Here is a 17,024-nt window from a genome sequence, read left to right as displayed (position 1 = left end):
GCTGTGTGATTATTGAATTTCTGCATCTGCGCTCTTCAGTGTGCTCACTCCTCACTCTGACTGCTTCACTCTGCCCTCTGCATGCATTACAGTGATAAATGGCTGTGCACAGTTGACTTTGACAAAATCATTTGGAGGCTCTAAGTGAAAGTCTCTACAGCATGAACATCAAAGTTTATCAGTCTCTATATTATCGCAGCCTTAGATATGTTTGGCTGCTTGAGTTTAGGAATGTACTTGGACCGGTCCAAATCGAGGTTAGAATCTTGTCTTCATAAGCATCTGCATTCGAAGCGCATTAATCACTGGAAAACTTCACTGCCACTCAAACCTTACCACCCAGAAAATATCCAGCATAAAAAGCGTCAGCTCTCCAACTGTAAGAAATATGGATTCCCCAGCTTTCCACCCAGATTTTCTCCTCCTGCTGAATAGATGATCCGCTCTAACGCTTGCTTTTATTAAAACTTTCGGCATCTCTGAAGAACATTTTTAATTTGTGGTACCTCTAAAAGCTGGCATTACAGAAACTCTCAAAATGAGTACATAATCAATGCAAACTTCACTTTGATCTTTTTATCATGATCTCTTTTTATAAAGGCACTTTTCTAAATACACAGAGTGCTTCACACTGGGAAGCAAACCCATAACATGCAGATTTTAATAAAGCAGAGAAATGTTTATCATCTGCTTGTCAGTTTCAAAAACTGGAAGTTCAAAAAACGCAATATTTCCTTTCCTTTCATTAAAGTTGATTCAGCACATCATATACTAAAGGAGGTAACAAAGGAGACACTGAAGCACCTTTCCTCTGTATTTAGGGAATTCAACCCACTCTTGTTATGGCTGCCACACAGATACAGATGGGTCACTTCACTCAGTGAGGAGCCTTCTTAAGTAAAACTGTTGATTTGTGCAATTTCCAAAAATCAGTCGGTTTGGCAAAAGGTCTGAAACCAAAACCTGTGCACTTCATAGGAGAAATAAACTTCTATGATAAGATGTAAATAAAGTCATACCGGCTCCAAGAAATGTGAATTAATAAGTGCTTCAATATTTTTGTAGAGCGTCTGCTTCGTTTTATTTCTCCTGTGTGGCTACAGCCACATTTAAAGTCTCCTGCTCTTTATATGTTGAGAACTTTTTAGTGTAATGATTGATTAGACTTCTGGTGTCACTGTGAACTTTATCATTTCAGCAGGGAGGGGAAATCAATACGCAGAAAGAATCCATATTTTTAAAAAAAACCAACATTGCAGATTTTTTCCTGCTGTGCTGGTGTGAAACCTGTTTTTATCACATAAGTAAATTTCTCCTGCCAGTCAGCTCTGATGAAGACAGTTTGTCTGGATGCTGAGGTCAGAGATGTCGAGCAGCGTCGGTGCAGACTGGATGAATCAAACACTTCACCCACACATTTCACTTTTAATGTGGAGGGTTTTTTTTCACTCAAATCACAGGGAACATCTGACTCGTTACCTTACCTACTATGTTTAAGATATTTACTTCCTTTGTTACCATAGTCACATCATTACATTTAGGCTCACTTGTGCTGCAACATGCAACACAATAATTATGTGTGCAATGGTTTTATCTATGCAAACTTTAATATCATACTGACCAAAAATGAATAAACACCTCCAACTGTGCTTCACATTCTCCCGCCTACTGAGGATTTAAGTGATACCAAACTAACGTGAAAACACTGCAGCCTTCAAGCACATTAAAAAGTAAGGAAAGTTACCCTTGTGGGTAACAAAGTTCATCTTGTGTTAAGCAGTGCAGGCGGTGACAGGCTGACTTGGTAAATTAAAAATATTGAAAAAATTTATTTTGTCTTTAATTGTGTTTGTAAGCACAAATTATTAATTTCTTTTGTCAGGATAATTTTTAGACTAATGAATTTACCACCATAATTATGTTGCTTATTAACTTCAAACAGGAATGATGCATATCAACCTCTGTGCTCACCATAGCTGCGTGTACTTGTCCTACAAACCCTAATAGCAGCTTTTTCATGTACTCGCTGCATACATGTTAAACTGAAGCTCATATGTCCCAAGAACACTGAACAGATTGAGTGAGATTTTGTGGGTGCTCATATTTATTTCAGAAAGAGAATCAGACATGCACGTGGCATAAGTGACATAAGTATTTGTGTTTTGCATTGCAATTTTAATTTCTTATTTTTACTACTGTCATAATACATTGCATAAAGTTTCTTTTTAGTTTTATTAGCTTACTGTAATGACATACATGTACAGTAAAATGGCACCACAGTGGCATTGTTAGATGATTTGGGAGGAGAATAAATCAAATTGTCAAAGGTTTTATTTCCATTATACAATAACATGTCATGCTAGCTTCTATATGTTTGTTACCACTAAGCCTTTAAAGCCTAAACCATAAAATAATTGCCAGAAAATTTAGCGTTTAATGTTCATTCTGACAAAATAAAAAATAATACATTCATTTGCATATAGGAGTTTTAATTTTTATCATATCTGCTGCATCCAGCATTTTTTTGGTGCAATTTCTTCCTTAAAAATGAATTGTGCAGTTTATTTCACATTGACTTTTACATCATTGTCTCAAAAACTCGTGGATCAAATGTGAAACACTTGGCTTTAAAGGACTAGGACTGGCCATTGTAATTCTTTATCATTCTGTTGCACTGAAAGCTACCTGAAAAGCTTGCAATTGATCTAAAACACCGCTGTGACAGTACTGCAGGAAGTAGAAAGACAACTCATATTTCAACCATGTTAGTTTCTCTTTAGTGGCTCCTTGCTAAATTCAGCATTGAATTTAAAATCCTTTTTCCTCGTCTTGAATTAGGCCCTATCATTTCTTAAGAACCTCATAGTATCATTTCATCTCAATAGAGCACTTCGCTCTCAGACTACAGGCTCACTTGCGAGCTTCCAAAAGTAGAATAGGAAGCAGAGCCTTCAGCTATCAGGCTCCGCTCTCTCGTTTGCTTTTGGGAGACAGAAACATCCTCTTTACTGCAAAGATTAGGCTTCAAACCTTCCGTTTTGATAAAGCTTATAGTTAGGGCTCGATTAGGTGACCATGAGCCCTCAGGCTGTTGGCAGACTTCCAATGAAGCATTGAGCATTTCTTATCCATTCCTGTCTTTTGACTTCTCAGTTATATGTTACTGTGCTACTGCTACATGGAAATAACTTTTGTCTGCTCTCTCCTGTAGTATGTGTTTAGTCCTATATGTTGTTCTCTCTGTGCTCTTCCTGTTAAAAGGGGGTTCTTTCTCCTCACTGTCACCATGTGCTTTCTCCAAGGGGAAGATTTAATTGTCTGGGTTCTCTCTCTAATGTTGTCTGGTATTCAACTTAACAGTAAAGTGTCTCGAGATGACAGTTATTGCAAAATGCTGCTATATATATATATATATATATATATATATATATATATATATATAGAACTACGTTGATTTCAATGCCCGGCAAGTCGCATACCAACAAATCCTGTTTAAAATTCGAAACCTCTAATGCAATAACACACGTCAAATTGAAGGATTTGGTTGATCATCAGAGTAAGTAAGTGTCATAAGAGTAGCCGAGAAAATTCAGGATGTTCAAGTTACTGTGGCTGGTGCTCCATAAAGGCAGGTTTAATACTCTGGTGTAGACTAGCAGTTAGAGCGAGAAATGTACAGTTTCATCATAGTGGAGCCATTGCACCATATTAAATAATAGATCATTTGGTGGAGTAGTGAGCAGACAGACATAAGGGCTATCTGTTATTGAAGTTTTTTTTTTTAATCCAATCATCTGAGGATGCTTGCACAAAAAAACTGTGGCAGATTTTTCTGCTAAATACCGATTTAATTATGTCTCACTGGTCTGAGTTATTTCCTCAGGTGGTAGGGGTATGCAGATGTGATTATACAAAAACACACACACATATGCAAACACAACAGCTGCAACCCTGCCTACTTCTATTTACCCTCTCTCACTCTCACCCACTGGCTCTGACCGGCAAGCTGCAAGCTTTGAACTGCCTCCAATTAAAAGTTACCCTCCTCCGCGGACAGTTTGTCAAATTAAATCACAACTTTTTGGCTAATCTCTCATTTAAAATGTTTGTCGTCCCACACATGCTGACAAGTGACATGGCAGTTGGTGGGGAATTAAATGGTGATGTGGACTGGAGGTCAGAAACCACAAAGGACCCGGGCAATTTGAGTTTTAAATCCTCTGAAAAAAGAAACTTTAAAACAATTTAACCAGCAACTTTAAAAGATCTGTGCTTGTTTGCGAGTTTGCCAGCATAATGCAGCATGTCTCTCTGAAAACAGAATGCATTTGATACTAGAACCCTATGAATAAGCCACCATAAAAAGCATTCTGCCTTAGTTATTAGCATACTTGCCTGCAGTGGACTATGATAGGACATGAGCGGCCCCGGTAGCACTTGTTAACTTTCCTGTAAAAAAAACAAGACAGAAAGAAAAAGTTAGTGTTAACACAGACATGATAAAAAGGAGAGATATCGCTTAAGAAATCCGTCATAGAAATCAACAGAAAAAAATACTTTAAGGAGCCAATTATCTGCTTTATAACAGCTGAACTGGGAAACCAATGGTGTTGCACAGCTGAGGTTCAGTTCAGTTTTATCTCCCTGACAGAATGCATATTTACTAATAGTAATAAAGATGAAGGTAAGTACACTTTTCTTCTTGGTTATTGCATGCATAGATGAATTAAAACCTGCAAGGAAAAAATTTAAAACAGGAAAGAGTTAACCTAAACATTACTTTAGAACAGTAACACCTGATTCTGGAGGATTAATATCACAGATACAGCATCACATACAGTCAGCACAGGTGCATCTAGGCTTCAAAAAATAAGAAAAAACATCCTGCACAAAACTACTTATAATTTTAGTATGTTTTACATGTTTTTACATGTCAAAACTGGTACTCAGTAAGGCTATCACTGCCATAAAATTCACCAATTTGTCCCATACCACCTACCATGGTATAGTGGACAATTTGATAACAGAGCCCTAATTCCAAAAAAGGTGCAATGCCGTTTGAAATGTAAATAAACATGACACAAATATTTGCAGATAATTTTAGATTTGGCAGCAGCGTCACATCTCAAAAGAGATGGGATGGGGCAATTAAATGCTGGACAAGTGAGTGGTACTTAAAAGTAACAGCTGGAGGAACATTTTGCAACTAATTAGGTTAACTGGCAGCAGGTCAGTAACATAAAAAAGACATCTTAAAGAGTGTTTCTCAGATGTGAATATGAGCAGAAATCTGCACGTACAAATTGTGGGAGAATTTAAGAATAATGTTCCTGCACTTCCAATATCTCATTCCCTGCAGTGCACAATATCAGAAAAAGAATAAGAGAATCTGGTGAAAAGTCAGTGCTCAAAGGCAAGCCCGAAAATCAATACTGGATGCTGATGATCTTCCGGCCTTCAGGTGACACTGCACTAAAAACAGTCATCACTCTGTCATGCAAATCGCTGCATGGTCTCAGGAACACTGAGAAATGATTGCCTTTGAAGACAGTTCACTGCACCGTCCATAAATGCAGGATAAAACTCTACTGTGCAAAGAAGAAGCCATCTGTGAACATGATCCAGAAATGCCAAAGCCCATTTAAAATGGACTGAGGCAAAATGGAAAACTGTTCTGTGGTCAGATGAATTGAAATTTGAAATTCTGTGGAAAGCAATGACGCCGTGCCCTCCAGACAAAAAAGAAGAGGGGACCATCTGGCTTGGTATTAGCTTCAAAGGTTCAGTTTTAAGTCTGCATCTCTGGTTGTATGGGAGTGCATTAGTACTCCTGTGGCAGCTTGCACATGGAATGCCACCATCAGTGCTCAAAGATGTATACAGGTTTTAGATCAACACCCATCGTCTTGCTCAGGGAAGGGCTTGCATATTTCAGCAAGACAATGTTAAACTGCATGCTACATCATTACAACAGCACGGCTTTGAAGTAGAATTCAGATGCTGAACTATCCTGCCTGCCCCAGATGTCCACAGACTGATATTACAGTAAACATGTTTTTGCCATCAAATTCTGAATGACTTATTTTTGAATGTCACATTTATACAGTCTAAACATTTGATCTGTTTTCTGTGTTCTGTTGTAAATAAAATATGTCAATCAATCATTGCATTGTTCTTATTTAGATATTACACAATGACATCTTTTTCCGAACTGGGTTTTGTATTATTAGAATTTATAGTCTCATGTAGTAAGACCATAATCTACATGCTGTTACAAAAACCTGCTTTACTGTTTGCTTCTAGCACATATAATAGTGCTGCACAGTTTAATTTAAACCAAATTTCAAAAGATCAGAGAGCCATGCTTCATTCGCAAAATGAAATAGTACATGTTTTTTTAACTTCTTCTTATTTCATAATCAGTATAGTTGAACACAACCATGAGGAATCGCACAGACATTTATAATCTGAAAGAAAATCATCATAATATTCCACAACGGAGGACAATCTGTGGCTGCTGTCACCCATGCATAAAAGAACATCAACAGTATGAGGAACACCACATTCTTCTCTCTCTCTTTTTAAAGACTGGGGTTAAAAAACAACAACTTTGCACCTTGTTCATCAAAAAACAGAGCAGTGAGCAGATCTGCACAAACTCACAGCTTCCATCTGAGAACGCAGCAGAAAGGCTGAGTTTGATCCCAGCTGGAGATCATCTCTGATTCTATTTTATGGTGAAACTCAAAATAACAATATTCATCTGAAACATATTATGTGAAGGTACGCTGTGTGTATGTGTGTGGCCTTTTCATAATCCATTATGCATCACCAGTCAGAGAGAGAAGCTTCAAATGTGCAGTTTTGATGCTTTTCCTTCCTTGAACTTGAAGTTTTTGTGGTCATTTATGTTTAATTATTAAAATTTATAACTGTCTTTAAAAACACTTATTTAAACAGGGTGTAGTGGGAAGTACAAAGTACAAAGTAATGATCAGTTATTTGTCTTGCTCATTGTTCATATCCTGAGTTATTGCACTTGAATTAAAAATGTATATATCTCATTATTACATGAGGTCAAAAGAAGGCAAAAAAAAGCAAGTATAATTATATAATTGTCACTTTGTAGCTAAATAAATGACATAAGCAGTGGGTTTTACCTGGTGTTTCCTGCAGGGCAAACAACAAGCAACATTACACAAGCTTGAGTTTTAAAAAACACAAAGGCTGATCACCAAAATTCCCCTCACATTTTCATCCACCGCCCCACTAAAATTGAAAAGTCAGACCTCACTAGAGACAATCAAAAGTGATGTAACCATGGAAACAGCCAGCAGAGAATCGCCAGTAGGCGGGGTGGGAGGTCGGGTGTGGGTGTGTAGAAGGGCGTGAGATTCAAAGGAAATGCCCCATAAGAGAGATATTAGCCAGATAGCGAGAGGGGGATCAAAAGCCAGAAAGGGAGGCGCAGAAAAGAGTGGGAAAAAAAATCAATGGAGTGGATGACGACAGAGAGAGATGGTGAAAGATACAGACTGGCAAGCTGACGGACAGAAATGAAAGACTTAGAATATGTCCGCTCTTTATACGCATTAGCATTTTTGGATCAATATTATGAAAGATCCGGTTGTTGTCTGCAAACCACCAAAAATGTACAACAAGGTCAACATTTCTCCGATCAACACATTTGCAATATGAGGTCATGTTTTTAATTGGGTGTGTTCCATTATTTCAAACACAGTAATGTCTACACAACCCATGCATCGACACGCAGCAGCCCTGCAGCACTTAAAAATGTATTTTTAGAGACAATAACTCATGAAATGCCACACTGCCACCATTTGCAATCTGCCTGTAAACAGCGCGTGCAAATTTCCACATTATGAAACTGGTCCCAGATCTGCCTATTTGATACAACTAAGCCTATATACATATGTTTCAGTGACTTCAGTCAAATACTGCCATGTTGTTGAAAAAGCTGGCATCTCACACACAAAGTGTCTTTGGCACAAGTTCTGTGATGCACCGGGTTCAGTTTAAAGGGGCACATTTTAATCCAGACCCTCATCCTTTCCTTAACCTAACCATACAGTTTCAGTGCCTAAACCTATCCAGTAAGCAAAGGTGAAAGTGACTTATAAAGCTCAAAGCCTGTACTGTGTAATCAGCTGGATCTAGATGGAGGGAGCCCAGTCTCATAGAAGTGATTGTAAAGTTTGTTCCCCTTTGCATGCAGAAGATCCAGCAAAGTCCACATTAGCAGGTTGGAAAGAAATGTTTTCCTTTGTTGATGGTCTGAGACCTGGCAGACTGGACTTTGGCTAGTATGATATTTTAGACTTTTATTTTTATTTACTGACTTGTTAGAATTAGGTAACAAAACTACCCATATAGGAAAAGGCCACAGTTTGGGTTAAAATACACGCGTCCACAACAAAATATACTGTAAATCTCCAATTTGCACGTAGGATAAGTGGAAGAAAATTGATGGACGGCTATTTTACATGATTTACTCCAGTAGTAGTATATAATAAAGTGGTTTATAAAACATGTATAATAAATTCAAGGTTATGTTTTGCTACTATAAGAATCTGATACCAGCACATATGATGAATGACTGGACAATCCCAAAAAAAACCAAACATAAGTTTTATTTATTGTTTATATAAGGACAAAGTATTAGACCCTAAGTCAGGAATCACCAGGCAACACAGAAAAAAGAAATAGACTAAAGCTAAGTGAGGGAGGAGAGACAGATACCGGGCAGGAGCAAGAGAGACAAAAGCGACCAAGAGAGGAAAAGGAAGCATGGCGAGAGAGGAGGGGAGACCGGAGGCAGTCAAGCAAACCATGAGCAAGCAAAAAGGGAAGAGGTCATCTCAGGTCACTGGGCACAGCGAGAACAGAGAAGGAGGAGTGAGATGAAGAAGGAGAAAATAAGGGGAGGAGGAGAAGACCGGGAAAAAGAGAAGTAAAAGGGTGGGTTGGGGGGAGGGCCCATGAGGCCCCCTGGTTGTAGAGTCACAGTCTCCAATGATCACTTTTGTGACTATGCAACTGGGCTTATATTACTAGCTGCAACATCACAAAAATGACACTGGCAACCGCAAGTTAGCTGGTAAAACGGGGGAAGGACAGAGAGGAGTTGTAAGCAAGGCTTCGGGTCAGTCAGGCCGGTGTGATTAGTGAACAACATGCCTGCACAAGCGCAAATGATGGAGAGGTACTTCAGCCGGTATCCTCAAATCGCCGAGGTGAAAAAAGGCAACACCAAAAAATAAAGAAAAGGGCAGGTTGCTATTACGAAAGCACCATATCTGCTGTAATAAAAGTGAAAAATATCTCCCTCTGTGCCTTCTTCATTGTGTTCTGACCCAGCTGCCCTGTGAGTAAAGGCAATATTTCCTAACTGATGGTGTATGGTGACGCCCACCAGACCCTTTTATAATAGCAGTGACCACAAACTCTTACTCTTGATATCCCACCTAATTGATGTGCGCCAGCAGAATGGAGACACCAGGCCTATATATAAACCTGACTTGGGGTCTATCACTTGAGAAAATCCACAGTGAATCAGAGAAAAGGGGCCAGGGCGGCTAACACCTAATAGGCAATACAGTATATCAGTTTAAAAGAGGTCGAAGGGGAAAAGGAGGAGAGCAGTTATAAAGGCGCCAGAGATAAAGGATCACTTTGGAAGAGTATCCTCAATGCATTTTGAATTACACTGTTATCGAGTGGAAAGCGCCCAGGATGTTTAGAGGATATATAGATATTTTTCTGCCTGCACCTCAGGATCACAAGTCAAAACTCCTGGAGAAGTGCGACGTTTGAAGCCATTATGCTGTAAGGAAATCACGAAAGCCTTTCAAAGCCTCTGTGGCTCAAGAAGGAGGAGGAGGGTGGAAAACAAACAACTTCAGGAGCTTCTATTAGACTCTTTCACTTTATCTTTGTTTTAAATAAAATGCCAGAGAAGAACCATCACGCATATGACCTACTGGATTTTAATATATGGCACAGCCTGACCAGTTTCTGAACTGTAATAAAACTGCATATACAAAATTCAAGCCTTGGAAGCTAAAGCGATTTAGGTGCATTGGAAGATTTTCTTGCAAGGTTGGATTTCTGACTTTTTTGCTCTTCTGATGCCCTACTCGTGAATTCTGAGAACCTTCAGATAAGTTGCATGGGCTAACAAATACACCAAAACTTAAGGACAACGGAAGAGGCTGTTGAACCAAAGGCCGTGTGGCTCCTGAAAGTTAGCCTATTCATCACAGGATGAAAGAAAAGGATCAGTGAGAGTTCCAGTTAGTCAAGCACTGCAACATATCAAGCAGAACAAACAAAAAAGAAACGCAAAGCACTGCAAAAACATTTATTTATGTAATATTTCTCCCATCCGTACCTTCTTGTTATATTTACATGTGGAGAAGACTGACAGCATGCACACAAAAGCAAATGTTCCGCTACCATTGCTCTGTAGTTTGGTTTTTCTTATGTACACTTACAAAATGAAAACGTAGGCTGCCTTTGTTCTACCGGAGCAAAAGTCGAGGGAAGAAACGGACTGTGGCGATTTTTCCTGAATGATATCATGCAAGGTGTTTCTCAGCTCTGCTGTGGAAATGAATGCTGTTATCAAAGTGGGTTTGCTCCAAAGGCGCCTTTGAAGAGAACTTCCAAAAAGTTTCTTTGATGGCTTCTGAAACCTCAGTGCTTTCTCTATCAACATTAAAAGCTGGCTTAAGTACTTTATGCATTTCAAATGAAAATCAGTTTCAAGTAACTCTTTAAGCAAATTGCAAAGAAGACTTTTATACTATACTATAGAAAAATAGGTTTAAAAAACATACAATGTGCAGGCCATGGTTAAAGAGTAGGAGTCAACTCAAAGGTAGGTAGTATCGCTGTGAGGGATAACAATGCTGCTTTTCACAGCTCCTTGTCTCATGGCTGTTTAGTTTTTCTCCATTTTGTCAAGAGATAACAGTGAAAAGGACCCCGGCACAGGGTCAATGGTCATTTATGATGCATAAGAGGAAACCTTCACCCTTAAAGCAGGACAGATGGTCTTGCTGTAAACACCACGGCACCTCGTAAGAAAGAAAACTGGATGGAGAGAGTTATTGGTCCATGTTTTTGACTCCCTTTGTGTTTTGCCCCAAGATGTTTTCAGTTTTTCTTTTACTGTTAGGTCTGTGCACTGAAAACTAAAAAAGGCCAAATGACTTTATACACATGTTTCTGATGCCTGAGGACTGGAAACAAACCCAGTAGCTTTAGATGACCCAGGAACGAGAGTGGGCTGTTTTGTTTTAAGCTTTCTGAAACTTTCTGAAGAAGCTCCCTACCTGCGGAAGTCAAGTAGTGTTCGGCTAGTCTCCGGCACGTTCTGGTTGAGCCAGGTCAGGAAATGGAACTGAGTGACGGTCCGCGTTTCGTTGGTCTGCATGTTCTTCAAGTAGAAGCTACGAACCAGGAAGTCATCGCACCAGATGTGTTCAGAGACCAGGTTCACCTGGAAGGATGCAGGAGACAGACATGTATTTCCCCATGCATGAAATTTATGGTAGTCGAGAAATGTTCTGATCGGCTTATGTACTTACTAATTCCAGAAGAGTAAATTACTTCTAAATTGAATTATGATGACAAAAACACAGACGTCACGTGATAACTGACTGATTACAAGTGGAAGACAACTTAATATCCCATGTTTTATTAAGACGATAATCCTTTGTGATAAATAATCTTTGATTTTTTATTTGGTCACAGTCAAGTTCATACGATAATTAGCCCTAAAAGTCACATAATATTTATAGTGGGGGGTGGGGCTGAGTTCCCTGAGTAGGAGATGGATCTAACACATGCTATACTGAGTCAGATGCTAATGGAATAAAACTGCTGTAGCCTAACGCCTAGCTGTGTAGCATCCTAAATAATCATGTTCAGCATACACTGGCATTGGTGCAGCCCTGAAACAGGCCAATTTTGCACCTTTCAATGTCTAATTGAAGACTTTCTTCTGATTGGCTGCCCTTCATAAACAGCAGATTTGAACAACATGTGAGAGGATTTTCGCCCTCATTCACAACAAAAATCAAGACAAGTTTCAGACATTTGTATTCAACATATATATGTGACAGAAAAGAATAACAGATCTTCTTTGAGTTTGTTTTACCTCGTAGATGTGGTACAGGTTGGATCCTTCATCTGGCCAGTAATGGTAGCACTGCTTCACCCCGCTCTCAACAAGAGGTGTCAACATAACGATGACCACACAGCCATTCTCCCAAACCATCTGCAAACAAAATACACAGGCAGGTAAATGATTGTAGCTCTTTAAAAAGGCCTTATTCCTTTGAAATGAAGTAGATTTTTTCTTGATAGAGACAAGAATGAATGAATTTTTAGTTTTTAATTGTTCCGAATTCATGTATGTTATTCTTTTTTTGCAGCACTTAAGATAAACTTTCTCAAAAGTCTAAATATTCTGCGTTACTTAATGTTCTTTGAAAACTTCTAAGTTTAATCAAAAGTAAAGCGTTAAGAGTAGGAGTCATGTTCTTGAAGGAGCGGAGAGCTTGATTTGGAACAAGATCTCATATGAAGCTGTCAACACCTCTCAGAACCTGCCAACAGTAACACTGACATGTGTCCTCACTCACCCACTCTCTTGGATATCGGTCCATCATTAGTTCAAATTTTGTTCTAGCTATCATTTTGGAAAGGGAGGTGTTTGTTTCACGGGAGCGAGGGAAAAAAAAAGAAAAATCTTGGTTTGAAACATGCTTGCTGTTTCCAACTTTTGTGAGCAACTACAAGGAAGTAAAGCTTTGTGACAAGTAATTGCTGTAGCAGTTCAGGCTGTTCTCTCCCCCAGCTGGGTCGTTCCACATCTGAGACCCGCCTGTGGTCGTATTTTTCCTTCTGGCAGTCATATTCTCACAGCCGGAGGGTGGGCTTGCTCAGGAGATCCATTCAACGCTGTTCAGAGGTAACAGTCAGCCGTTAATAGAAGCCATAAAACAATACCGCTCCCACATCATCGGGTTAGATTATAAAGATGGCCGCACCTGCCGCTCGGTCATGAGCGCTGCCACACCTTGCCGAAGATTTAGCAGATGTTAATTGCGGTGGGTTTTGAATTACTGCGCCTCTCTGCACTATTCCTCTCAGTCCTCCCTGCTTCAGTGATTAGTCTCATGGATCTAAAAATGTGACGGTGCACTTTTTGAGAAATTGTGTTAATTTGCTTCAGCTGACAGGGTGCGAACTCCGCTGCTGCTGCTGTCTGGAGGAAAAGCTCCCTCCTTTAAAACTCAAGGTTTGTTAAAAAGCTACATTTATTTAAACCCATATTTTTCCACAAAAAAAGTGAAGGGTGTGCCCTGCTCTTTTAGAACGTTTTGTGTACATAAACTTTCTGAAGATGTTGGACTTTTTTCCAGTGTAATAACCTTGGCCGGCTCTTGATTAAGCAATCTGATAAGACACAGTAATGCTAGTTAAATCAACTGGGCCTCAACACAACATGAAGGCTGAATAAAGCCTGAGTACAGAAGCCTGTAAAGCACGGAGAGGCTACTTAATGAACCTGAGATGAATCCATGATGAGCAGCAGGAATCGTCTGAGGCTTTTAGATAAAGTCTTTAAATGATCTTTTTAGCTACAGGCTAAGGCCTGCGGACTGATATGGAGATACTTAGACACCCATATTGGTTTTGTGGCTTCTCGTTCACATCTATTTAGAAAGTCTATTGCTTTTTTAAGGACTGGGACTCCTATGTGAACTACATTATGTGCACTTCTTTCAGGTCAAGGGCATCCATCCTAAAACCACTCTCGCAGATATAGAAGTTAACTGTCCTTTCTTTTTATATTGGCCTTCTGTACCACTCAAAACTGTAGATATTTCTAGACAAAAACAAGATTTGGACTACAGAAATGGAACAGAAGGACGTTGCAGAAATGTTGGTGTAAAGTGTGAATAAAGAGGAACAGGACCAATATACCAACCAACACTTTTCCTTCCCTGAAAGAGAATTATTTAGAGCTGGACAGGGATTAGTGGAAAGGAAGAAGGAAGGAGGCGAGTGGTGTAATAGGGCTCTCATTCCCCCAGACAAGACCTCAACATCGCCACCGCTGTCACCACGGAAACCCAGCTTGAGTTGAATGGAAATTCAGCTTGTTAGGCGGAAGTCACACGCCTAACTTCTCACCTCTCCTGCCTCGTTTCAAGCATTTTGTTTGCTTGCTTACTTTGCTGGACTGTTAAACTAAAGTTATTTTAGTTCCACTTTTGTGTAATCATAAATGTGCCACTGTGCACACGCATCTTACTGCACTTCCCACTCGTCTTGACTGCTCACATGAAGCCAAATTTGACATTTTTATTTTATTCAGTCTCTATTTATAAAGAGTGGGTTGGCTAAGCACGCATGCTTTTTAACAGCAGTGGAATGACAGGAACCAAAACAGTTTCGCCGTGGTAATGGGCAGTTTAACAAATGACAGTGTACCTACAAAAATTTTTGTGTTAATCACAACTTTTTAAAGCCTTTTCCAAAAAATAATTGGCGAGCCTATTCGAGAGCACAGTATGCAACAAAACTAAGGTTTATTAAGAAAATAGAAAAGTGGTAATATGGGATTTATTTCCAAATTAACCAAGAAAATAATATTTGGATTCTGTGTTCTTGGTTTTTCTGGATACTTTTCACATCTCAACAAAAAATGAATATCACACAGCTCATTTCAAATGAACTGATTTTTATATTTCACTTTCCTGGATTAGTTGGAACTTCTGTAGTGTAGTGACTCTATGCAAGCCTGAGATTTCTTTTTCTTTGTGCCCCTCCTTGGTCTGCCCAAGTGAGAATCCAGCAGGGATATAACTTGTTTGACAAGGGGACCTTTCCTTCCAACCTCCCTGCTGCTCCACTCAACATACACCTAAAACCAAGACTGGCCAGAATAACTTATTGATCTCCTGGTCTCAGATTCAAACCCAATCCAACATTTGGGACAGTGGGAAAAGAGTTTGCTACCCCCTGCATTAACAATGTGTCCCACTGAAGGCCAGTGTGTGTGTGTGTGTGTGTGTGTGTGTGTGTGTGTGTGTGTGTGTGTGTGTGTGTGTGTGTGTGTGTGTGTGTGTGTAAAAACAGTGGTGGTGAGGCTGGTGAGTGTTATGGTGAAGGAAAGATTAATAATGACATCCACAGAAATGGCTGGTCTCCTGTGTGACTTGCTGCACTAATAAAAATCGGCTAACTCTTGTTTAAGAGAGGAGATTGTATTGATTTTTGTTTCATGAGTGTGTGTGAATGCATTTGTATTTGTGTGTGTGTGTGTGTGTGTGTTTACCTGCCAGAAATCAGCCACAGTGGAGGGCAGGGGACCTTGAGTGGCAATGTAGGCTGGGTTCCTGGGATCGTGATCCATCTGTGGGGAGAGGAAAAAGGACAAGAGGGTGTAAATTTATCAAGGATGGCTCATTTTGAATGGTACAATTCATGTTTGTCCTGTCTCAAATGTTTAGATTTAAAGCCCATGATTATTTTGGATCATTTCTGGAAAACAAATGTTGCACAGTTCTCAGGAAGTTAACAGCACAGCAAGGTCAACTCAGATCTGAGAAGAAAGGATAAATTAGAGTCCAATCATTGGCTCTGACCTTGGTCATCTTATCCTGTAAGTCTACAGAATAACAGACATTTGCAAAGTTTATTCCGATCAGAGAGAATGACGGCTGTTCCAGTTGTTACATTAAGTGTATTTTTTCACTTAAGTGTGATAGTTTTGCATAGATTTAATAATCAAATCTTTGTGCATTCCTGGCTGTTTTTGGTCATTCCTGCTATACCATACTGATATTGTCCAACTTTCCTCATCCTAGTTTCTGTCATCATCATCCTGATCTAAGCAACAACTTCTGGGTCTAGAAAAATAAAGCCAATGGAGAAGTCCCAAAAACTGCAGATAGAGCAACTTGAGATTGGTTTAAAAAGATAACAGGCAGACTGTTAAAATGTACAGCTTTGCAGCAGAATAAACATTGCTGCACCACGCTTGTAGTTGTAGTCCCTTTAAGGTCATGGCCTTATGTTTTTATTTATCACTTGCTCTTCAGTTAACTGTTGTAAGTTTGTGCTCCAGTTTTGGTGTAATTAATTCATTCTAGTATTTTATGTCTATGTTATCAACTGGCAGATACACTATATGGCCAAAAGTACTGGGTCACATACACATTACACCTACAGGAGTTGCTTGGCCATAGAAATCAATGCCATGAAGTTCCCAGGATATAGTTTTTGTGCTGATGTTAATGCCTAAGGAGGTCGGGAACTCTAATTTAGCTGATAATTTAGCACTTCTGTGCTAAATAGGGTCAATCCAAATATGGTCAGTTCTCGAGCCAAACAACCAAGAATGTGATGGCTACAATGCTTATGTTGAGTCTTTAAAAGTAAATGACATAAATGAACCTCAGCAAACTCAGCAGTGGAGTTGCTTATTTAATTGTTCATTGTGATTCTTGGTTTATGTAATGTTTATATTAACTTCATGTAGTACTTAGTGTATTTAGTTTAGTTTAGATTCTTCAAAACCAGGACAAACAGATTCAAACAGCTTTCATCCAACAGCAAACACACTCATCAAAGCAATAACATGAGTGTGTTTGTTCAATTAGGGATGGGTGCAATAGATCCAGATAACAGGACATTATGTCTGTGTCTATTGTGTGTGCACGCATGTGTTTATGTTTGTGTTTTTCTAATGAGTGTGCACCTTTAATTTCATTTGTTACAATGACAATAAAGCTAGTCTATTCTCAGTTCCTCCCTTAGCGTTCTTTCCTCCTGTGTTAAAGTTTTTTGTATTAAGCTTCACTTCCTGTTTTATTTTGGTGAGCCCATGTTCCTTGTGCATTGTCTTGAATTTTGCTTCCTTTACTCGTCTGTTATGATTCTTTTCAGCCATGTCTCATTTTCTCCAGTTGTCTCCACTCCTC

At 39.3% G+C, this 17,024-nt stretch overlaps 1 protein-coding gene across 1 annotated transcript in view; it reads right to left on the bottom strand.

Annotated features, from left to right (window-relative positions):
- Window positions 1-17,024, bottom strand: part of LOC101482762 (receptor-type tyrosine-protein phosphatase N2) — a 232,001-nt gene that overhangs the window by 13,747 nt on the left and 201,230 nt on the right. The window contains exons 17-20 of the mRNA XM_014410209.3: window positions 15,377-15,454; window positions 12,185-12,304; window positions 11,358-11,524; window positions 4,396-4,449 (exon numbers count right to left, since the gene is read on the bottom strand). Of these exons, the coding sequence (XP_014265695.2) occupies window positions 4,396-4,449; window positions 11,358-11,524; window positions 12,185-12,304; window positions 15,377-15,454 (419 nt within the window). The remainder of the gene's footprint in view (window positions 1-4,395; window positions 4,450-11,357; window positions 11,525-12,184; window positions 12,305-15,376; window positions 15,455-17,024) is intronic.

This window comes from Maylandia zebra, linkage group LG18, assembly GCF_041146795.1.
Source record: "Maylandia zebra isolate NMK-2024a linkage group LG18, Mzebra_GT3a, whole genome shotgun sequence".
NCBI lineage: Eukaryota > Metazoa > Chordata > Actinopteri > Cichliformes > Cichlidae > Maylandia > Maylandia zebra.
The sequence above is the reverse complement of the archived record's forward strand: the minus strand, read 5'-3'. Positions and strand labels throughout refer to the sequence as shown.